The sequence below is a fragment of the Daphnia magna genome, linkage group LG7 (genome assembly GCF_020631705.1).
Source record: "Daphnia magna isolate NIES linkage group LG7, ASM2063170v1.1, whole genome shotgun sequence".
Classification (NCBI taxonomy): Eukaryota; Metazoa; Arthropoda; class Branchiopoda; order Diplostraca; family Daphniidae; genus Daphnia; species Daphnia magna.
The window spans coordinates 11,141,433-11,161,613 of record NC_059188.1 but is presented as its reverse complement, the minus strand read 5'-3'; the positions used below and the strand labels follow the sequence as shown (position 1 = coordinate 11,161,613).

At 41.6% G+C, this 20,181-nt stretch overlaps 6 protein-coding genes and 1 long non-coding RNA gene across 9 annotated transcripts; 4 read left to right on the top strand and 3 right to left on the bottom strand.

Annotated features, from left to right (window-relative positions):
- Positions 1–72: 72 nt before the first annotated feature.
- Positions 73–2,018, bottom strand: LOC116926339. Its single transcript, XM_045177373.1, has 4 exons — positions 1,559–2,018; positions 1,114–1,274; positions 688–1,041; positions 73–609 (listed from the first exon to the last, which is right to left on the bottom strand). The coding sequence occupies exons 1-4, from the start codon at positions 1,575–1,577 to the stop codon at positions 307–309; spliced, it is 837 nt and encodes a 278-aa protein (XP_045033308.1). The 5' UTR covers positions 1,578–2,018; the 3' UTR covers positions 73–306.
- Positions 2,019–2,528: 510 nt separating this feature from the next.
- On the bottom strand, positions 2,529–4,904 carry LOC116926306 (golgin subfamily A member 5). Its single transcript, XM_032933149.2, has 7 exons — positions 4,315–4,904; positions 3,826–4,232; positions 3,577–3,764; positions 3,251–3,520; positions 3,009–3,184; positions 2,788–2,918; positions 2,529–2,721 (listed from the first exon to the last, which is right to left on the bottom strand). The coding sequence occupies exons 1-7, from the start codon at positions 4,772–4,774 to the stop codon at positions 2,635–2,637; spliced, it is 1,719 nt and encodes a 572-aa protein (XP_032789040.1). The 5' UTR covers positions 4,775–4,904; the 3' UTR covers positions 2,529–2,634.
- Positions 4,905–4,951: 47 nt separating this feature from the next.
- Positions 4,952–6,627, top strand: LOC116926323 (WD repeat-containing protein 74). Its single transcript, XM_032933174.2, has 6 exons — positions 4,952–5,113; positions 5,180–5,414; positions 5,482–5,698; positions 5,769–5,870; positions 5,940–6,043; positions 6,126–6,627. The coding sequence occupies exons 1-6, from the start codon at positions 5,020–5,022 to the stop codon at positions 6,565–6,567; spliced, it is 1,194 nt and encodes a 397-aa protein (XP_032789065.1). The 5' UTR covers positions 4,952–5,019; the 3' UTR covers positions 6,568–6,627.
- A 405-nt stretch (positions 6,628–7,032) lies between these two features.
- LOC116926286 (serine-protein kinase ATM) lies at positions 7,033–17,329 on the top strand. 3 transcript variants are annotated; one of them, XM_045177371.1, is made up of 12 exons: positions 7,033–7,568; positions 7,625–8,415; positions 8,481–9,306; positions 9,374–13,186; positions 13,244–14,716; positions 14,777–15,057; positions 15,121–15,773; positions 15,832–16,154; positions 16,215–16,294; positions 16,354–16,595; positions 16,679–16,895; positions 17,189–17,329. In XM_045177371.1, the coding sequence occupies exons 1-11, from the start codon at positions 7,362–7,364 to the stop codon at positions 16,861–16,863; spliced, it is 8,874 nt and encodes a 2,957-aa protein (XP_045033306.1). In that variant the 5' UTR covers positions 7,033–7,361; the 3' UTR covers positions 16,864–16,895; positions 17,189–17,329. The 3 variants fall into 3 exon arrangements, with proteins under 3 accessions (XP_045033306.1, XP_032789013.2, XP_032789012.2); XM_032933122.2 differs by lacking the exon at positions 17,189–17,329 and adding an exon at positions 16,974–17,067; XM_032933121.2 differs by lacking the exon at positions 17,189–17,329 and having other exon boundaries at positions 7,034–7,568; positions 16,679–17,067.
- On the top strand, positions 17,258–18,541 carry LOC123474771. The gene is made up of 5 exons (XM_045177372.1): positions 17,258–17,485; positions 17,555–17,682; positions 17,744–17,955; positions 18,019–18,152; positions 18,223–18,541. The coding sequence occupies exons 1-5, from the start codon at positions 17,258–17,260 to the stop codon at positions 18,433–18,435; spliced, it is 915 nt and encodes a 304-aa protein (XP_045033307.1). The 3' UTR covers positions 18,436–18,541.
- Positions 17,951–18,930, bottom strand: LOC116926375. The gene is made up of 4 exons (XR_004396065.2): positions 18,794–18,930; positions 18,543–18,701; positions 18,214–18,431; positions 17,951–18,155 (listed from the first exon to the last, which is right to left on the bottom strand). It is a non-coding gene; the product is annotated as an uncharacterized LOC116926375 (long non-coding RNA).
- On the top strand, positions 18,754–20,173 carry LOC116926346. The gene is made up of 5 exons (XM_032933204.2): positions 18,754–19,093; positions 19,153–19,280; positions 19,355–19,491; positions 19,573–19,691; positions 19,761–20,173. Exons 1-5 carry the CDS (start codon positions 18,899–18,901, stop codon positions 19,896–19,898), a joined length of 717 nt encoding a protein of 238 aa, XP_032789095.1. The 5' UTR covers positions 18,754–18,898; the 3' UTR covers positions 19,899–20,173.
- Positions 20,174–20,181: the final 8 nt, after the last annotated feature.

Genomic DNA, 20,181 nt, shown 5'->3' with positions numbered 1-20,181 from the left:
ACCAATCAGTATTTTCTCATGCTATATCGATCGAAATAAAATTGTAAAAAAATGGAGACAAGGTTAATCAAGCCGGATTGAAAGGGTTCTGGATTATTCACCCAAGTTTTGTAAAAGTAAGAACGATACAGCCAAATACAAACAAATAAGCGGCTGCTTTTACACTGAGAAGTAGTACACGAGTCAATCACTCATGAACTTAACTGAGTTAATATCTAGATAAAACACAGTGCATAATAAAAGCGAAAATGGGCCGTGGATGAGTAATATACTGGCAGTATAAAACATTGAAAGTACGAGAGACGGTTAATTATTATTAGTTCCATCATGCTCATAATAGTTACCATTCTTCTCTGTTTTCATGTACTGAGAGTAAGATTCATAAGGCAGCGAATAACTGGGCATTGGGTGATGCGTATGGCATGATCTCCAATCGGGTGGCAGATTACAGTCCAATGGCACTTGCTGCAGGTTGGGTGTTTGACAGTAATTATGCAGCGGCAGTGGCCAGAATGGCGATCCAGTAGGGGGCATCATCCAGCTATTTCCAGCTGCCATGTCCATTGGGTGGTGATCAATTTTATACTGATGTTGGTGATTGTATCGAGTCTGAAAAATATGACATAACAAAAGAATTGATGAATACTTTGATGGCATCATTAAGCGTGAAGTATACATGACGATTACCGTAGATGCTACAGTCGACTGTTCAGAAGTAAATGTGTCAGGCTGAACTGACAAGGAAAAAGCAGATGGCACAATATTCTGTGCAGGAGTGGTCATCATACTTTCATTTATCTCCAATTTAATTTCTTGGTTTTTTGAATTTTCAAAGGATGAATGTCCGGATTCCACAGACGGAGACGAGAACAGCACAATTGGTGGAGGAGCCACAGTTGGCAAACTCCAATATGAAATGCATGGACGACGATTAACATGTTGTTCATGTGTCTGCTCGTTGATAGGCGCTTGAAAGAAACGACATTTACGGCAGATCTTTCCCGATTTCGCGTCACGTCGTCGTCGGTTACAAAACCAGTTCTGAATTTTTCACAACAGAATAGACATAAAAGATAAAAAATTAACAGTCAAATAGGGTATTTGCGATGTTACCGTAACACGTTTAAATGGTAGGTTCATATCTTTGCACAGGTTTTCGTACTCTGATTTGGATGGATAAGGATTGCTTCGGTAGACATGATCAAGATTCTTTATGATTTCCGGTGGCAGTATAAGTCGTTTTTGCGTAGGATGTAAATCTATGATCAAGTTTTCTGCAAGGTAATACAACACAAACAATTACGCAAGAAGCATGGCATTTATTGCCCGTAAGATTTCCCAGAGACTCAAACCACGACGAAAACGAGGTTTCCAACGCTTTTCACCACGTGGCGAAAAGGCACAGGGCTTCGACTCCCATTCCCAAACTCTTTTCGTATTACTTGCCCTATCCCTTTTGGGGAATTACTTTTATTATTACGAGTGTGAAACGATTTCTGACACCACATATAGCAGGTAGGGATATTCAGCTCACAGATCACATAAGGGATGAACTTGCCTGATGATAACTCGTCCATGGCGACTAGGTTTGAGGGCAGCTATGCAAGGTCTTAAACCAATCTTAGTGCAGTGCTGGGTATAGAAAGTAACATTCACTCCTACCAGAACTAGGACGGCACTTAAAAATTTTTGTTATGTTTGCAGAATAAAACCGGGAACAAAATTTAGCGGCATGCATGAATCGATTCATCCATTTTGTTCAAACCGACCGACGTTACTGTGCTGTTATCCTTCGAGTCTCTTTGCGACATCAACGTTGGCGAGTCGATGGGTTTCTCTCTGGGGAATCGGGAGAGGGGTCAAATATTTGCCCCTTTCTTCAAGTACGAGCATCAAGCGAGAAAACCCATCGATAGGAAAGTTCATTTGTGGAACTCATAGACATGGCTTGAAAAACAAATATCGTATTAAACAATTAAGGCTTGTAAGTCGCAATGATTTTAAGGAACTTTCAAAAAAATGAAAGACTAATTTGTATGGTATGGCAACCGGATTTACCTCCATTTGCTTTACCGTTTTTCCCTCCCTTTTCATTTTCGCTACCCTTAGCCATCTAGCGATCGAATTTGAAGTGTTGTTTTAATTGATATTTGATTGTCGGTTTTCTTACCATTTGAAAATAGATCATGGCCTTGTGTAAAGTGTTTTGCCTTTCACGGTGAATCAGTGATACAGCTTAAACAAAGGTGACACAAGAATTTATTGTGGCGATAGACGTCGAAAGCCAATACTAGCAGCAGAAATTGGTTTTGTTGGCCCATTAATTTTGACAAATCTCGTCCTTATCGCAGTCTTTACTTCGTAGTCTGTGCCGCCATACCGGCTATTAACTTGTGTCAAACTGACGACTCTTAATAATCTAGAAGTTGCATTTTTATCAGCTGTTATATTAACTTGAAGATTCAGCAGCATAGAGATGGTAGCCTAGGTAAGTACCTGGTAGTTATCACTTTCAAAGAATTTCATCATAACCATCAAAAAAGTGTATTCAACAACCGAGTGATTATCACATAAATCTAGGACATATTTGCAGTCAAAGTTCAAGAAATGGGGTGTACCAAAAATATTTTTTCATCAAGGGGAAGTAGAATGGTTTGATTCATGCATCTCTGGTGTATATGTTAAAAGCACAAAAGCAACCCAAAAATGAAGCATCACCATCTAAAATAAAAAATAAACAGATAGAGAAGTTAAATAGTAAAAAAAGAAGTAACATGTCTGTTTTACATAGAAAAAGAGCACCAGACGAGCGGCAGGCCGTCGACGTAAGGCCTGACCGAATCGAAAATTTAAGGAATCCAAGCTTGAATAGGCATGGCGCATTCGTCGAGAAACCCCCGTCGTTACTTTCGCCAACTCTAAGGCCACATACATCAATGTAAAAAATCAAACAAGGATGTGTTACCATCATTCTTCTATATAGTATTTCTGTATTTACTATGTATTACCATCATCAGTTATATTGAGCAGAACGCGTGTTGAAGTTTCATTCTCCGATGGCGTTCCATTACTAGTCCGCTCTTTCGTAGCTCTTTCCAGCTGGAGCAGCAATGAACTACGCTCAGACTGCACTTTTTCCAACACGGCTTGTTTTGCAATTAAAGTCTCCGTTAACGTTCGAAGTCTGTATCGAAAACCCAAAAATATCTATATAAATTTATTTTTTATTCGATGTTTAACCGATGTTTACCGTTGTTCAAGCTCATCTTCAGATGGTGTTCTGGAATTATTTTGTTTACTAGTCAGTTGGTTCCTCACTTTGCTCAATTCAATTTCGAGCTGTTGGATTCTACCTGCTGACTGTACTTTTTGTTGAGAAAGATCTTCGCGGACATAACGCAACTCTTCGTCTAACTGTCGTAGTTCGTTTTCTACCAGTTCTTTTTTTGCTCGCTCCTCTAGCATTTTAGTTTCTGCAAGACTGCTAACTTCACGAATTTGACGAATTTCCCCTTCATACCTACGCAAAATTATACGTGTACTAGACAAAAATAATTTAAGAGAAACCTCAAATACCTCGCTTCAAGACGTGCAATTTCTTTTCTACATTGTTGTAGTTGAGAATTAGACTGGACTGTTTCTTCACGTAGAAGATCCCGTTCTTGTTGAAGTTGATCCAACTCTGCCATTAACAGTTCACTAGGAAGCTGGAAGCTTTCAACTGTTTTCTGTTGTTTGATGTCTTGCAATAGTCTATCCTTATCCTACATAAATTCTGATGATATTATGGACTGTGTTTTTCTACACTACTTGATAAATTTAAACCTGTAAAATCCTTTGAGCCCGAAGTTTATATTCATTTAATGATTGATGAACTACTTCTAGTTCTTCTCTAGCTGTCTGCAGTTGATACTGATATTGCTGTGATTCAGCTAATAAGTTGCAACGCTCCTTTTCCATTTGGTTCCATTGAAGTTTAATTTCAACTTCAAGAGATTGTCTCTTCTGAGACTCTGTTTCCAGCTGTGTTTGGATTTGTTCCAACTTTGTTTGATATTCCTGTTCAACATGAACTGCCTCTATTTTTCCCTTCAGAGTAGTTAGTTCAGCATCCTTGTCAAGGATTTGGTCAGCTAAGGCCATGTTCTCTTTTCTTAAAGATGACAGTTGTTGTTCAACTAACTGGACTGCAGTTGCTTGACTTTTTAACTGCTGTTCAGCAACTTTGGCTTCTGAAATATGCAGTATGATTTAATGAAATTTAAATTTTATGACATGTCTGATTGCCAATGGAAAACATGAAAAATCCCATACCTTTTTGGGCTTGTTTTGCATGTTGCATAGATTGCCTTATTTCTTGATTAAGTGATTTTATCTCCTGTTTTAGCAAACTATTTTCTTGGCTGAGACTTAAATCACCATTTGAGTAGGTGCTAGAACTTGCTGATGTGATGTTAGTAGAAACATCCAGTACATCACTATTTGTGTTGAGTGAAGCCATTAGAGTAGCATCAAGATCAGGTTTGGATTTGCCTGCTTTGGAAAGATCAGACATTGAAATACTATTTTTAAAGTTAGCAGCAGCTGGCCCAGTTTGTTGCCCATGGTTAGAAGAGAAATCCGAAGCTACAGATGCACCAGAGTCACGTCTCGATTGGTTGGGAGTGACACGTTCTTTTGTTACAAGCACTGACTGAGCAGCAACTGCAGCATTTTTGTCAATTTTTACGAGAAAATCTTCGGCTTTTCCTGCCAAATCGGTTAGCCAAGACATTTCGGTGACAACCCATTAATCGAATTTTTTAATGTTGAAACTGTAAAATGAAAACACTGTATTCGGCAGCAAGAATAAACTGATGACGAAAACAAATCTACAAGTCAGCTGTCAAATTAAGAATTCCTGCAAAAACAATGTTGCCATTCTTACAAGTTACAACGCAACGTAATGTTGCCTTTAGCAGGTTTGGCAACTCAGGTGTCAGGCTCAAGTCTCTAGCAGACAATAATTTAAAATTTCAGATGCCATGCTGCTCCGTAGTCGGTACTGGGTTGATAATGTCGTCAACACAAGATTTTAACGTCTATGTTGGGGCTGAAACGGGGTTGTTTAAAGGTAAAATGAATAAGTAATTGCCAAAAAACAATATCGCCACTAGCATTCAACTCATGTCTTTGTTAGGTGTAAGTTTCAACGATCACCAAACCATAACTAAAAACCTGAACAGTTTACAGTCGCTGGATCGTCAACAAGAGATAACATGTATGGCGTGGGGAAATGACGAAGAAAGTGAAATATTAATGGGTCTTAGAAGTCAAAAGGTTAAGATATATGACACAGAATTCAAAGGCTTCTCAGGGTGTGTGGAAACACCATTTGGCAAAGGACCTTTACGTGGAGTAGGAAAGTTTAATGAGTAAGTATTAAATTAGCCTATTTATTTTGTCTTATGAAACAGTATTTTATCTGTATTTTTTCATCAGTTCCATTATCACTGCTTCTGAAAGTGGAGATGTCAAGCTTTGGAAATTCAAGGCAAGTCAGCAGATTGAATTTCACGCCCTAACTGCTGGTGAAAGTTTGTCATGTATGCGTGTCTCACCCTACAACAAAAACATAGTTGGCACAGGTGGTAAAAAAAATGACCTTCAGCTTTGGGACATGGAGAATGCTCAACACCCTGTATTTAAAGCAAAAAATGTATGTTCAGCCTAAAAAGGTGGTATTTTGTTTTCTGAATTGACTGTAATTTTTAAAATGAATTTAACAGGTAAAAAATGATTTTCTGGACATGCCAGTCCCTGTTTGGGTTAGTGATTTTGCATTTGTACCCAATTCTGAGCAAGTTGTCTCCAGCTCAAGACATGGCCATGTAAGAAATAAAAAAATAATTAAAAATATAAATTTACCTCATGAATAACTATATTTTGTTAACATCAAGGTGCGACTATACGATCCAAAGTCGCGTGGCCGACGTCCTGTTATTAGCTGTATTCCAGAGGCAGACGAAGCCTGGACATGTATAAGCATAGCTTCTAGATCCAAGTAGAGATACTTTCACATTTATCATTTATTAACTAAAGACTATTTATTTCTATACATATATATTTATATCTTATTTATTCAGCCAAGTTCTTGTCGGCAGTGGAAAAGGAAGAATGTTGCTGTATGATTTCCGCCAACAAAAAGTTGTTCACGCTTACCGCGGATTTACTGGGTCGATTCGACAGATAGTGTGCCATCCTACCAAACCACTGGTTGTTAGTGTTGGACTTGATCGTTTCATCCGCTTGCACCATTTAGATCGGCAAACTCCTCTTCACAAAGCTTACTTGAAATCAAGATTGAATGTCGTTTTGATGCGTCGAGATTTTGGAGTACTAGGTGATCAAGATGTAGATCTTGACGAGGAAATAGTTGACACTGAAAAAGATACACTTTGGAATACCATGGAAGTAATCAAGGATCGAACGTTTACCGAAACCGAAGATATATTGGACAAAGAAGTGGATGCAACACCGACAAAAAACAATGGTAGTTCAAGAAAAAAAAGGAAAACCGTACCCTAATTTTTTTTTGGGACCGTATGATTTGACTTTTAAATGAATAAACCTAAAGCGTGTAACAAATCTGCGTTTCGTTAGATCCGCATATAGTGCAAGCACTACAATAGGTAATAATGGAAATCAGGAAATTTTCCTTGTTAAAAATGTCAAGTTAAACTACAGGATTTGGAAAAAGCTTACCTGTTGAAGTACAGCCTTTCTTTTGGTTGGCGCGGCCGTGTAGATCGGGTCTATTTTTTTAAACAGTTCATTTTGGTTTTCAGCGTGGATCGGTATGGGTATGGACTGTCTTTTATTTTGCCCCGTATCCCGTGGAGTTGTGATCGTGTTGTCTAATCGGGGTGGTAACACGATTGCAAGCAATCGGTGGCTTTTTTCAGAATAATTGACTTATTTGTTGATTATTCGTGACATAATCGATTGTCATCAGACCAATCAGGCACCTTTTGAAATGGCGCGCTATGGGCCGATTGTGATCGAGGCTTATCTGCACTTTGCCCTGCCACAGTTAAGCTGTAAGCACTATTTTTTTAATGGGGATAGATGCCTCTCCTAGGTAGTAAAGTGGAATTTCGTGATTTGGTGTAGCCGATTTATTATCTGAAGATTTAAGGCATTGAAACTTTTAAGAGTAGATAAATTCTTACACGCTTCTTGGGTCTTGTTCGTCTATCGTGCAACCTCGCCACCAACCTGTGGAATTCGGGCAATGTTCAGTTTGTTTTGATTTTGCATAATTTTTTAACACACGTGCGTCGTCCGGTGTCTTTTGGTGTTTCTCTCCCATAGTTTTATACATGGGGGACACCGAAATATCCTCCATAATTGAAGCCTCTAGAGGTATGGGAAGTGAGAAAATTACGGAAAGGCGAAAAAATGCAGAAACTATTAATAGATTGTTGGGCAATCAAAACTACATTGCAATTTTGGACGGTAACACTGATACAAGTCATGGATTTACGTGGAACGATATATTCAACGCGGCAGTAACTTACATGAGCAAGGTGATTCGGATTCATACAAATATCTTGAAATGACTAAAACTTATTTTGTATCATAGGAAGTGGACAAGTTTAAACAGGATGAAGCTAAAGGTGTTGGGATCAGTCAAACTCAAAAGACTCTGAGAGAAAACCAGCTTCAACTCAGCGCAAATTGCCTCTTAAATGTCATAGTTTTGGCAAGTGAACGGAAACCTAGGCTTGATGTAGAGGCAGTTTTACACCATTGCTTGACAGCACTAAAAGATCCATTCATGTTGGAAAAATTTGGCAGAGATCACTTAACTGTTCTAAATCGTGAAATATTGTCCAGAAGAGGATACTGGTCAAAACTAAAGCCAAATGCCTGGCTCAGTATTTTCCTTATAAGTTTGAAAATACTGCGAAGCCAACTTCCCAACAATGTTACTTATGTCTCCTTAGCTAATCTCCTGAATTATGTAATGTGCCATGGTACTCTTCAATCAGACATCTCACTTAAAGTGAGGAAAAAGTTGCAGTTTTTTGTAGACAACCTTAACAACAAAACTGTACTTCAAAAAGAGCATTTTCTGGTTAAAATCTGGATAGATTCAGCTATTCAGTTGGCTTTTGCTGTAGGCTGGGAAGATAGGTTTCTTTTGTGTAAACTGACTGAAGCCACTCTAAACACAATCCTTGATCTCTGTCACGATCACCTAGAAGTCATCGACCTAATAGTCCAGTACTCGCTCCTTGCTGTGATTGCCCATCACCCCTGCGGAATCGAAACAAATGAAATTGGCTTTATGGTCGCAGGAAATGCAGATGATTGGTTGCGAACTATGCGTCGATTGCATAGTTTGATCGACTTCATTATCAAGACAAACAGGTTAGAATTCATCGTTCCCTATAACTTTCAACTTCATCTTTAATCTTTATTCATGTTAATTATAGGCAACGAAACAAGACAGCGGAGAAGAAAGTCTTTGACCTGGAACAAAACACGGTTACTCTGGCTGTCCGTGTGGCTCGGCAAATCTTTTCATTGCCAGATTTCAGCATGGACGTCACCCGTATGGGCATTATGGATGAAACGTCTACTTCACAAGTTTCTGGCCCATCAACCAAGAAAAAACGCTTGATGTCGGGTCTTTCGGAATTGATCGATCGTTTGAGGACGATGGGAGCTACTAACGAATCCATTCCATTGCTTCAAATTACTACGCATTTTGTCGCAGTTTATCCCGAGTTTTCTCAGACTCACGAGATGAAAGAGTTGCTCAACTACGTTGCAGACGTTACTCACGACTGTCGTCAATACGAGATGATGTCTCACTGCTTCAAATTATTTCGTATTGTGTGCATCGCCTTGTTCGAACAGCGACCAGACAGCAAGGAATTGATCCAATCTTCTCTTCAGTTGGATAACGTGGCGAAACTGTGGGAATCTGCATTCAAATGTGTGGTAGCACATCAATGTCACAAAGAAAGCTTCCTTCTAATGGCGACTTTGCTACTTTACCGACTACCTTCGGTACCAATGGCCCGTCAAATCACCCAACTATTAGCCAGACCTGGCGGTTCCATCCCGTGCGATCGTCATTCCATGCTATGCTTAGCTGCCTTTCTTCATCGCTACATCTTACCTGACCATTCCTTTATTCGGCCATTAGAAGTTAACTTCAAAAGTTCTTCAAGCTTAATCTGGAACGCATGGGGGGACCCGGTTGGTGATCGCTCTATCCGTTTAATGTTAACGGAATGGCTATTAAATTGCAGGGTAAACTATTTTCAATTTATTTGTAATATTATCAGATTTTTATTAGTTTTAATTCTTACGTATTTAGGGCAAAGAATATGACTCAACAGCGGATCTTCATTTCGGGTTACTAGCTGCCCTCGCTATGAAGCAACCAATCGTCCAAAGGAAAGCCATTTGCTCCCAACTGTCCCAACTTGCAACCCAAACACAGTTTGATTCTGAATGTCATCGTCTAGAATCCAAATTCCGTTTTATCGAATTCCTGAACGGGGACCAATCGGTTCTAGCACAGACCCCTAACTCTAGTACATTAAGGCCACTGACCAACTACCCAATGTCGTCAACAGTCCTGGAAGAACAAAATGGATTGATCGTTGATCTCCTCATTCGGATGGCACTTCATATAGAAAATTACAAGAAGATAGTCAGCGATCTGCTTTCGGCACTAGATGACGCTATTCTTTTGCTGTCATTGGTGCGTAACTTTGTTTTGTTTGGTTTAGCCTCCGACACGTCCCAACTCCGCGAAAATGCTGTGTTGCTTGTCAAATCCATTTTCGCCCTTATCTTGTCCGAAGAAACTATTTACTCGCGTCGATGTCTTCAAACTTTCACCGCCATGTTCAGCACTGAGTCAAATGGACAACTTGGTGAAGATTTTTTGCGTTCGATCGTCTGGGACCTATGTTTCGGGAAACTTGTGAGCGTTTCTTCACGCACCGAGTCAAAAGATGACACTTTCGGGGAAATCCGTCGAGGTGGCGCAAGCCATCCTTCGATTCCACTGGCCGATCAGACTCAAGAGGAGAAGAAAACAAGCTTGTTCGATCCTTGTCTGCTAACAGACCACGAAGCATGGCATGTTGAGTTGTATCGTTTATTGGCTATCGTTTCCAGTCCTACCGATCCTTCCGAAGCAGTTCGTCAAGTTTACTGCACCATGAAAACGGATTTATTGCGAGCGTTAGCAAATGCTGGGACGGATCCGGCTTCCTATTATCATCTTCAGTTGAGCATCTGTTTACTTCAGGCCTATTGTCGGGCGCCTTTGCAAGCATTAGACGCCGTTCTCGTCATGGATATGGTCGATTTGCTATCAGGATTAGGCCACCAATTCATTTACGATTACGAAGCTGCATCCACCGTTCTGCGTTTACTTCCTGTCATTACCCCTCATGTATCCAATGTTGGTTGTTCATCTTCCAAAGCCAAAATCGTCAGCTTATTCCTCCGCTTTCAAACGGACATCCAGGAAGATATGTTCGGCCCTCCAGTTGAAGAAGCATTTTACCAATGCCTTGCAAGTCTTCCACCAGCAGCCAACTGGCTTAAATGGGGTGCTGGAACAATTGAATCGACAGACTCTGTATACCCAATTTGCATCGAAGCATTAGCTGGACTCAGCCGTCCATTCAACTCCACAGCGATGGCCACCAGTCTAGCCCTACATCAGCTGTTTGACTACGGTGACACTGTGTCGACAAGTTGGCAAGACAGTCTGTTGGCCGCCCTTTCATCTACTGTTGTCACCAAAGAATTCATTAAAGTCGATGAACAAAGAGATGTTGCAATCCGATCCGCATCAGTCCTTCAACTACTGTGTTCTGTGATCGTCAAAAGCCCTTGGGCCGAGAAAACGGTATTGGTTATGATGCTACGTTTTACTCGTTATCATTCCGTTGAAACTGATACTCTCCAACGTGCCTTGGAACTAGCAGCGCGCCAACTCAATCTGGACTATCACGGGTGGCTCGAGTCCCGACTTGAATTTCTGTTGGATCGGTGGCTCGACAACGAAGAATTGGAACATTTTCCATTCGGCATTTATCACACTAGATCGATTAGTTCCAGCCTAATCGATTTTGTGGAGAAAAACAAAGAAGTTGTCGTGCCAATCATGTTTTTGAAAAAAGAGGCGCAAAAGATGGCTCATTTAGCGCAATTGATGAGTGTGGATGTGGCAGATTTGGTGTGTCAGCACCTCGCTGCCATCATGGCAAAAATTTTGCCCCTTCTCTCTGAAGCCAAGTTGAAAGGACCTGAAGTGCCAGTGACACTTAACCGCTTTGCACAGACTAAATATCAAGAGATACAGCAACTTGTACTAGATCGAAGTCGCATAAGTCAAGCTCTTAAAAGCAATTTACTGGAATTAACAAGTCGTCTTTTCTGTGGTGTTCACGATGCCAGCGTATCCGCCCAGCTGTTCGGTCCAGAAATCATTCTTCCGCTCACCGGATCTTTCCGCTTTGAAAAATCCGCTGTTATCGATGCAATTCGACACTTTTCACCTGATGTTATTGCTGATATTAACACTGAACCATTTGAAAATTTTGTCCTGTGGACGGCAACGCATCCGTGGGAAGTCCACACTCTGCTTGTCGAATTATTTGTCGCCTTTGAGACGGGCTGTCGATTGACAGACAAACAACAAGCTTTAGTCAACCTTTCGGTAGCGTCGGATTTACTAGTCAGCTCTATGGAAGAAAACCAACAGTCGATGCTCTTGTACGTTTTCTATTCAATCGTTCATCGGATGGGGCACATCATCCGGAAAGAAGAGACGGACGAAACGTTACGGCGAGGTGCACTGGTCATCGTGAAAGGACTCATTGTTAAGATCATAAAGACATGTCCACATATCGTCACCCAGCTGGTGGTGACAATTGTCGGCTTCATCACTCCTTTGGCGAAAGCTTCTAATGGACTCCAGTGGCTAGCGTTGGATATACTGGAACTCCTGATTGTGGAACACGGTGATAAATTGGAAAATTCAACAGATCAGTTGAGTCCTTTTCCCAATTTACCACAGTTTGCCCGTTTGTCCCGGGCATTGGAAAACAAACGGCAAAACCGGAGTCGCTCACTTGAAGAAGAGATCGTCGTCTTTTTGGGTTTAGTAACTCAATTGGGATATGACGATATCCCAGTTGAAAGCGTGGAAAACCTTGCGAAACTATTGGCCAAGCGGAAGAAGGAACTGACGGAACTCTACGCAAAACTAGAAACTGGAAATGGCTCGTCTTCCGACTGCATCCGCAGTACTATACATCGCCTCGTTTGCAGTTTGATCCAGCTTGGCAAAACCAAACCGAATTTAACGGAGGCAGTTGCAGTCGCTCTAGGAGAATTGGGACCAGCCGATTTGACGACGTTGATCCTTCAACCGGACACTCCCGTTCCCGATACAACAACCGTACAGGGTCAGATGGAACACCATGCTCAAAATCATTCCACCCTCCAATTGGCCGTGACCGTCTTCCCAATGCTGGTGCGATACTTGTTCACCGGCGAGAGCATCCAGTTACTCAGCTTGTCCGGCCAGGTCATGCTAGCAGCTATGGATAGCGTAGAAGGCCAGCAATTTGTCCTGCTAGCAAATAAATATTCTTGGCCGTCTCGTGATCTGATTCTACCATTCCGGATCAAGGCGCAAAAAGATAAGAAAAGTCTATTTGTGGATATGCAGTACTTTGACAACAATGTTGATGACAGTTTACTATGGACCCAAGCAGGACATTCTTCGTGGCTAGTCCGGCTGACCTGCACACTTATAAGTGCATTCAGTCCGCCCAATTTCTACGCCACTCTTTTGCCGGTTTGTCGTCTGCAACCAGAATTCTGTTCGGCTCTATTGCCGTTTGTTGTTCGCGCGATGCTGACGAGTGGCGAGCAACGCATCCAAAGTGTTATCTCAACGCACATCAATGCTGTTTTAGACCCGTCCAACAATATGGCCGAATCGTCTGTCAAGACTATCCTTCAAATTGTGCAGCACCTGCGGTCCCAGAAAGGTGAAAAGAAAACAGATTCACCGTGGGAGCGAAATTTCCGGCTTAGTTTGAATTATCTCGATGCCGCCAGAGCAGCCCAGTCGTGTAAGGCTTATTTCAGCACGGTAAATACTGGTTATGAGTTTTAGCTGATTAAAAACTTAAATCATTTTCATTTTCAGATAATGTATGCCGAAATTTGGCTGGATCGGTTGAATACGACTGGCCATTCGGAGCCACTAAAAGATGCCGGAGATAGTGGTTACAGGAAAATGCAACCTGTTCAAGATTTGCTATTTGAAGCTTACACTTGCACAGGTGAACCAGACGGCCGAACTGGATTTCAGTCTTTACCTGACATCCGCCGCTATGAACAAGAATCGGACTGGTTCCGCGCTCTCGAATTCTACGATTCCCAGGCGTCTTACACGGACCCTGAAGATCAACAGACTATGAAATTATCCGCCTTGTCACGATGTGGCCTCTACCGAACACTATCCGATGTTACCTGCAATCAAGACAACCCAGCCATCAGGGAATATCAATATGAATGCGCTTGGCGTCTTTCGAACTGGGACCAACGTCACGAAGCAGAAAAGGAAGAGAAAGCAGGCTTTCAGCAATTACTTTTCAATTCGCTGGTCGCCTTGAAACAGGGTGATAAATCTGAACTGATTCACAATTTATCGCAGTCACGTGCTCACGTTATCGACCAGCTACGTCAGGCTGGTAGTTTAGAAAGTTGCCGGATTATCTACCCTGCCTTGACGTTGTTACGATTGGTCTGCGACGTGGAGGATATCAGCCAGTCCGACAAACAACTAACTGTTCTCAAAGAGAAGTGGACACAGGATCGTTTAACTGTTAACGATTTCAGCTATGTAGAGCCATCTTTGACTTTGCGTGCGGTTATGTTGAAAGAGCTTTTGCCACGCTCTACGGAAACCACAACAGCTTTAGTCGACACTTTGCTGGAGACTTGCCAGAAAGCCCGTCAGTATGGTAATTATCCTGTTGCCGGACGCTGCCTGACCCAACTATCGACACTCACCGCTCGTAATAAAGATCTGCAGATGAAGTTTCATTTGGAAAAGGCGTTGACTGAATGGCAACGTAAAGACGGAGATCAGGCATTGAATACGTTACGCTCCTTGGCCGCTACGCTGGAAGGCGATGCGATTCCTCATCCAATTTATCCGCGAGTTTTGAATCTTCTCGGCCAATGGCTGCATGAAACGCGCTCCGAGAATCCTCGTCAAATTCTGTCCCTCTACTTCCGTAAATCTCTTGATGCGGCTGTCGCCGCACAGACACGTCACAAATGGAGCGGATTTGAAGGCAAAGAAAATCCATCTGCCTACAACGTTTCAGAAGCGCGTCAGATTCTTGCAACCTATGCCGATTCACTTTACAAAGACCTGCAAAGCTACATCGAATCCAGGGACTTTGAGACGCAACAAAAACTTGCCAAAATCCGGCAGGGTCAGGCAGCCGAACTGAAAAAACTGAAAGCCAGCGCTACGGAAGGAAACAAGAATGAAGTCAGACGTGCCAATCTCTTCATGACAAACGAAACGACGAATGACATGTGCGAGTTTGATACCTTGTTCAAGGAACGAGAATCGTATTTGCTGGAAGCTGTCGAAAACTATTTAGTAAGTATTTTTCCATTTATTTGAGCTATCATTACTAGAGAATTTTTATTGCATTTTTAGATCGGAATTCGACAAGAGACAGGAGGCGAGAACAAAAATATTTCTTTTGATGTGAGAATATCGCGACTGATTTCTCTATGGTTCGACAATCGAGCCAACGGCAATCTCACGGAATTGATGACGAAATGGGTAGCCCAGATACCTTCATATCACTTCATACCTGTACTGCCGCAGTTGGCTGCTCGTCTAGTATCTAAACCGAATCCACAACTGTATCACGACGATTTTCCCAAATTGTTGCAAAATTTAATGGAAAAATGCGCGGTGGAACATCCTCATCAGTATAACTACGCTAACTATGCATAAAATCATTTGATTCTTAAATCTCTTTTTGTTTTATGCAGCACGCTTCCTGTCATCTTAGCTCTTGCTATGACCAACAAAGATAAGGAAATCGAAGAAGGATCTCGATCAGCGAACCATCAGCCGGATGAAGATCGTGTGACTGCAGCTAAGAAGCTGTTACAGAAAGTTGAAAAAAGACCAGAGATCGGGGAACTTTGCAGAAAATTGGAGCAGCTTCATTTAAGTTTGATCCAGCTAGCTAATAAGGAAGTGAACCCTAAGGATCGAAGTTTAGAGGCACTCAAGCTTCCGTCCGAATTGCGTGACATAAAAAATATGGAGGATGTAGTTATCCCTACTTTCCCGCTAGCAGTGAATCCCAATGGCGTTTACCAAAAAGATCAGGTGGTAGGTATCGTCTCATTTGATCCCACTTTCATGCTGGTGGGCGGTATCAATGCTCCTAAGAAAATGGCCTGTTTGGGTACGGACGGTAAGACCAGGCCCATGCTACTCAAAGGGAAAGATGATTTACGTCAAGACGCTGTTATGCAGCAAGTTTTCTCCACCATGAATCTGTTTCTGGAACGAGACGAGCAGGCACGCCGACGCAAACTAAACATTAGAAAGTACAAAGTGGTTCCCCTATCTAGAAGAAGTGGATTGCTGGAATGGTGTGAAGGAACGAATCCTATTGGATGTTATCTGATGGGTACGAATTCACCGATATTTTGTGAATCAGATGATTTAATTAAATTTGTTTATTCCAGGTAAAGATGGCAAGTCCGGCGCGCATTCGCGTTACGCCAAGCCGGGTGACCTGGGGACCGAGGAGGCCAGAAAAGAAATGGCAAACTTGAGTAACATTAAAAACTCAGACCAGCGTTTTCAACGCTTCCAGGAGATTTGCGCACGCTTCCCACCTGTATTTCGTCATTTTTTTCTGGAACAATATTCAACGCCATCGATTTGGTTCGAAAAACGAACAACGTACACACGCAGCGCTGCCGCGTCTTCCATGGTTGGCTATATCCTTGGTCTGGGGGATCGTCATCTACAGAACATTCTCATCGATGAACATACAGCCGAGCTAGTAATTTCACTCACTTAATTTCCAATCGCCGTTAAAATTACATAACCTTGCAATTTGTAGATCCATATTGATCTTGGTATTGCCTTCGATCAAGGGACGGTTTTGCCCATTCCAGAAACGGTTCCGTTCCGTCTGACTCGGTAATAACCAGGCGTTTTATATTATCGTCAGTCATAATTTTGAATGTTTAAACCAACAGTGACATAGTAGACGCTATGGGCGTTATGGGTGTAGAGGGTATATTTCGCCGATGCTGTGAATTTACTATGGAGGTAATGCGGAAACAGCAGGATAGTATCTTAACTCTACTGGAAGTACTTCTCTACGACCCGCTCTACGTATGGACAGTAACACCGCAAAAAGCGGCTGCCTTGCAACAAAAGCAACGCAATTTGAGCAAACGTCGCGATTCATCTGCAATAGGCACCCTCCCCGAAGAAGGTATTTATTTCAGTGTTCCTATCCCTGAGCGCGTTCTCCTTATCGTCTGCTATCGGCGAATAACAATCTTGCTGTCTTTTCAGGGTCCGTCGATACGGAAATAAACGAGTCAGCCAAACGTACACTAGTTCGACTGAGTCAGAAGCTTAGAGGAGTGGAGAAGGGAACTCCTCTGTCGGTGCGAGGTCAAGTCAACTTACTCATCCAGCAGGCCAAAGATCCAGCTAATTTGTACCGTATTTTCCACGGATGGAGACCACAAGCTTGAAAAGCTACTTTTGCCAACGTTTGCTGTTTTCAGTATTTCATTTTTCATTACAAATTTTTTCTTTCTGGTGAGGGGTTTTCCTTTTTTTTTTATTTTTTTTTTCGCCACAGTTATCGCCCACAGAAATCGTGTTTTGATATTTCGTTTACTGAGAATTATAATAAAAGAAAAGAAGGTCCTCTCCCAGGAGAGGAACCCAAAGCAGGTTGAGACTACAGCCTCAATTTGAAGCCAATTTCCCAGTAAAAGGCGACCAATCAACGTTAAACTGAATCATCGAATCGACGTTCCTAAACATTTTTCATGCTTGTCTTTTTTCACTCAGCAATGTCATTCCTGCCTTGAACGCAGACAGAGAAACAAGTTTGCATCCAAATACTTACAAGTAAAAATAATGGCTTCAACCAGCAAGACTGTGGGGTCGGGACTAGAATTTCCAGGCAAACATGTTTATGTACGCTCCACCAATGAAGACACCGAGGCTCCTGAGCACCAAGCCCGCGTCCAAAGCTGGATCCAAGACTATGAAAAAAGTCGCCAAGTTTTCGTATTTCCAACACAGACTGTACGCACGTTCGCAACTTTGCTCCTCGTCCTCGGATCGCTGTCTCTCATAGTCCAGGTATTACAAATCAGCTTCTTTATCAGATTATAATTTGTTTTATTGTTTAAATTTAATTGTTGTAACTAGATTGCTTCGTCTTCGTTGCGCTATGCATTCGCACCCAGTCTTCTTGGCTCTGGGATCTGGATTGGCCTCTTCTGCGTTGCCACGGGAGCCGTTGGTTGGGTTGCTTCTATGAGGCTGAGTACCTCAATGTAACGTTAATTTTCGCTGATAACAGCAGAGAATTGGAAAATTAAGTTTTCTTTCCAATAGGCTACTAGATTTTAACATTATGGCCTTGATTTCCACCGCCCTTTCGGCCATTATCGTCGTTCTCAACAGCATTGGACTGGAAATGTACACCAAATTGTGTTACAAATCGATGATACCGACGCAAGAGAATCTGATTACCAGCGATAAAAATGGTACGGATGTGAGTGCCGGAAGACAGGCGTCTAACGCCCTTAACTGGGTCGGAGATTGCGGTACGAATTCTTTTTTTTTAATTAGAGGAAAAACATGGTTTCTTAATTGTGTTCATTGAACAGATCAAGCATCTTTTATCCTTATGGGCATTGTCGTTTTTCTTCACGTACTTCTTTTCCTGACATCGGCCAGCTGCACTTCTTACATCTGTCGTGCCCTTAACTCGTCCTACAGCGTCCGTGTAAGTCCGACCCAGGTTCTGTACAAAAAAAGGAGTTTTATAACTGAGCATTTTATTAACTCGTATTTTGATTCACTTTATTCAGGCCCCACCACTCGTTATCTATCATAGCGACACTGTCGAAGTAGGCAAGAGTGGACCGGGTTCCACTACAGCTACAACAAGTACAGTACCTACTGGAACTGCTGGAGGTGCCGGAGCTGCAGCTGAAAGAATGATGGAAAGGCTGCATCATGTTGGATTGGAACGAGGTCACGAACACCACGGTGGAGGCTTCAACACCCCTGCCGTCCCCTAATAAAATAATAATGTAGCTTTACTACCTGAATCGTCCATTTCATTTCAACTCGTTAGATGATTGTTTGGTTGTCGCTAGAAGATGTCAATAAAAGTCGGTAACTTTACTGGTTGGTTCCTTTTAGTGATTCTTTATTCGTCCATCATAGGGGCTTTTTGCCATGCACAGCCGAAGGGGAACCCGTATGATGCATAGTTGCTTGAAGATGTATTCCCAAGAGATTTTCGGGAATGCATCTGACCAACGCCGCAATAAACGTTGTAATTCTACGAAAATAACGTTTAGATGTAGTCTGATTCAGTTACCGAAAATCCAGTACTGTTGGTATCAGTTGGAAGACGACAAAGACTGAGCTTACATCGCTAGTGTACTCTTGGACTCTCACAATTAAGTAAATCCCGTGCTATAGTTGGTGACTGAAAAGTCTTGTCAAAGAAAAGACAACACTTTCTCTACTCTGAAAATGATGGAATTTCCTGGAAGAATTTATATAAGGTCTGAAGATGACTTACGCTCTGTCGAACATCAGGCCATGGTGCAGAAATGGATTGGGGAATTTGAGAAAATAAGCCGCCAATCTTTTATTTTTCCAGAGAAACACATCCGAAGCTTTGGTTACGTCTTTATCGTTATCGGTCTGCTTTTGATGATTATCCAGGTACTGTCTTCTTGTTTCGTTTCTTTCTTTTCAATACATGTTTTTCTTGTATGTGATAGATTACGCTATCGTCTATTCAACATGTTTACATTCCAAGTCTTTTCGGTTCGGGAATTTGGATTGGATTGCTTTGTTTTGCGACAGGCATTGCAGGAGTTTATGCAGCCCAAAAAAAGAGCAATAAAAAGTGGAAGAACCTTTAAATCTCTGCTATCTTAATGTGAAAATTTAAAACGGCTAATATTTCTTCTTTTTATTCAGCTTACTGGATTTTATGGTCATGACGGCAATTCTTAATATATTCTCGGCGATGATCGTCATTCTGAACACCATCGGCCTTGAAATGTATTCAAGACTTTGTGTCTCGGGAAGAGGAAAAGAATGGATAGGAGAATGTGGTAATGTGCAGTAACGTGGATATGACGTTATTAGTTCTGGAATTCTTTAGTTTTCATTGGTTTAAATATCTTCTATTTTAGGGCAAACAACAATTATATTGCAATCGATTCTTGTATTCTTGAATGTCGTGCTGTTCTTATTATCAGCATTGTGTGGCGGTTTTGTTAGTAGAACGCTGGATACATCATTTCAGATTCGGGTACGTGCATTTTCCATATCAAAATGCTGAATGTGTTTTATATTACCTCATATTCAATTTTTTGTTCAGGCACCTCCCTTGGTGATTTATTATAGCCAAAGTCCGATCGAAGAAGTGATCCAAACCGAAGAACAGCTGCCATCCAATACCGAAACGACCCCAGAAAACAAAGATTCTGAGCAACGTGGTGACATGCCAAGCGAATGACCAAAAATTACTGGGAAGATTACTGGGAAACGCCTTTGAATATGATGAACAGCCACGAAAGATTTTAACTTAGGATGTAAACACTATTCTCCTACTATGTCTCGTTAAATTCCTCCATACTAACGTAACAGGTGTGTTCATGTTTAAATGCGCTCTTTTCTGCAGCATAAAGTGTTGCCGGATTACTATTATATGGAGCTTGCTCAGAAATATTACGTCATTTCGTTTTTGATTTTGTTGTAGTTTTTGATGAAAAATAAATAAGAATAAGACTACATCGGTT

Excerpts from the sequence above, each read along its gene's own strand:
- LOC116926346 (XM_032933204.2), top strand. The coding sequence starts at position 18,899 with ATGATGGAATTTCCTGGAAGAATTTATATAAGGTCTGAAGATGACTTA. Across the intron at positions 19,094-19,152 it reads TGCTTTTGATGATTATCCAG|ATTACGCTATCGTCTATTCA; the intron begins GTACTGTCTTCT and ends TGTATGTGATAG. Across the intron at positions 19,692-19,760 it reads ATACATCATTTCAGATTCGG|GCACCTCCCTTGGTGATTTA; the intron begins GTACGTGCATTT and ends TTTTTTGTTCAG.
- LOC123474771 (XM_045177372.1), top strand. The coding sequence starts at position 17,258 with ATGGCTTCAACCAGCAAGACTGTGGGGTCGGGACTAGAATTTCCAGGC. Across the intron at positions 17,683-17,743 it reads ATGAGGCTGAGTACCTCAAT|GCTACTAGATTTTAACATTA; the intron begins GTAACGTTAATT and ends TCTTTCCAATAG. Across the intron at positions 17,956-18,018 it reads TAACTGGGTCGGAGATTGCG|ATCAAGCATCTTTTATCCTT; the intron begins GTACGAATTCTT and ends TTCATTGAACAG.
- LOC116926306 (XM_032933149.2), bottom strand. The coding sequence starts at position 4,774 with ATGTCTTGGCTAACCGATTTGGCAGGAAAAGCCGAAGATTTTCTCGTA. Across the intron at positions 4,233-4,314 it reads TGCAAAACAAGCCCAAAAAG|AAGCCAAAGTTGCTGAACAG; the intron begins GTATGGGATTTT and ends TGCATATTTCAG. Across the intron at positions 3,521-3,576 it reads ATTGCACGTCTTGAAGCGAG|GTATGAAGGGGAAATTCGTC; the intron begins GTATTTGAGGTT and ends AATTTTGCGTAG.
- LOC116926323 (XM_032933174.2), top strand. The coding sequence starts at position 5,020 with ATGCCATGCTGCTCCGTAGTCGGTACTGGGTTGATAATGTCGTCAACA. Across the intron at positions 5,699-5,768 it reads CTGTATTTAAAGCAAAAAAT|GTAAAAAATGATTTTCTGGA; the intron begins GTATGTTCAGCC and ends TGAATTTAACAG. Across the intron at positions 5,871-5,939 it reads CCAGCTCAAGACATGGCCAT|GTGCGACTATACGATCCAAA; the intron begins GTAAGAAATAAA and ends GTTAACATCAAG.
- LOC116926286 (XM_045177371.1), top strand. The coding sequence starts at position 7,362 with ATGGGGGACACCGAAATATCCTCCATAATTGAAGCCTCTAGAGGTATG. Across the intron at positions 14,717-14,776 it reads AAGCTGTCGAAAACTATTTA|ATCGGAATTCGACAAGAGAC; the intron begins GTAAGTATTTTT and ends TTGCATTTTTAG. Across the intron at positions 15,774-15,831 it reads TATTGGATGTTATCTGATGG|GTAAAGATGGCAAGTCCGGC; the intron begins GTACGAATTCAC and ends TGTTTATTCCAG.
- LOC116926339 (XM_045177373.1), bottom strand. Across the intron at positions 1,042-1,113 it reads TACCATTTAAACGTGTTACG|AACTGGTTTTGTAACCGACG; the intron begins GTAACATCGCAA and ends TGAAAAATTCAG. Across the intron at positions 610-687 it reads AGTCGACTGTAGCATCTACG|ACTCGATACAATCACCAACA; the intron begins GTAATCGTCATG and ends CATATTTTTCAG.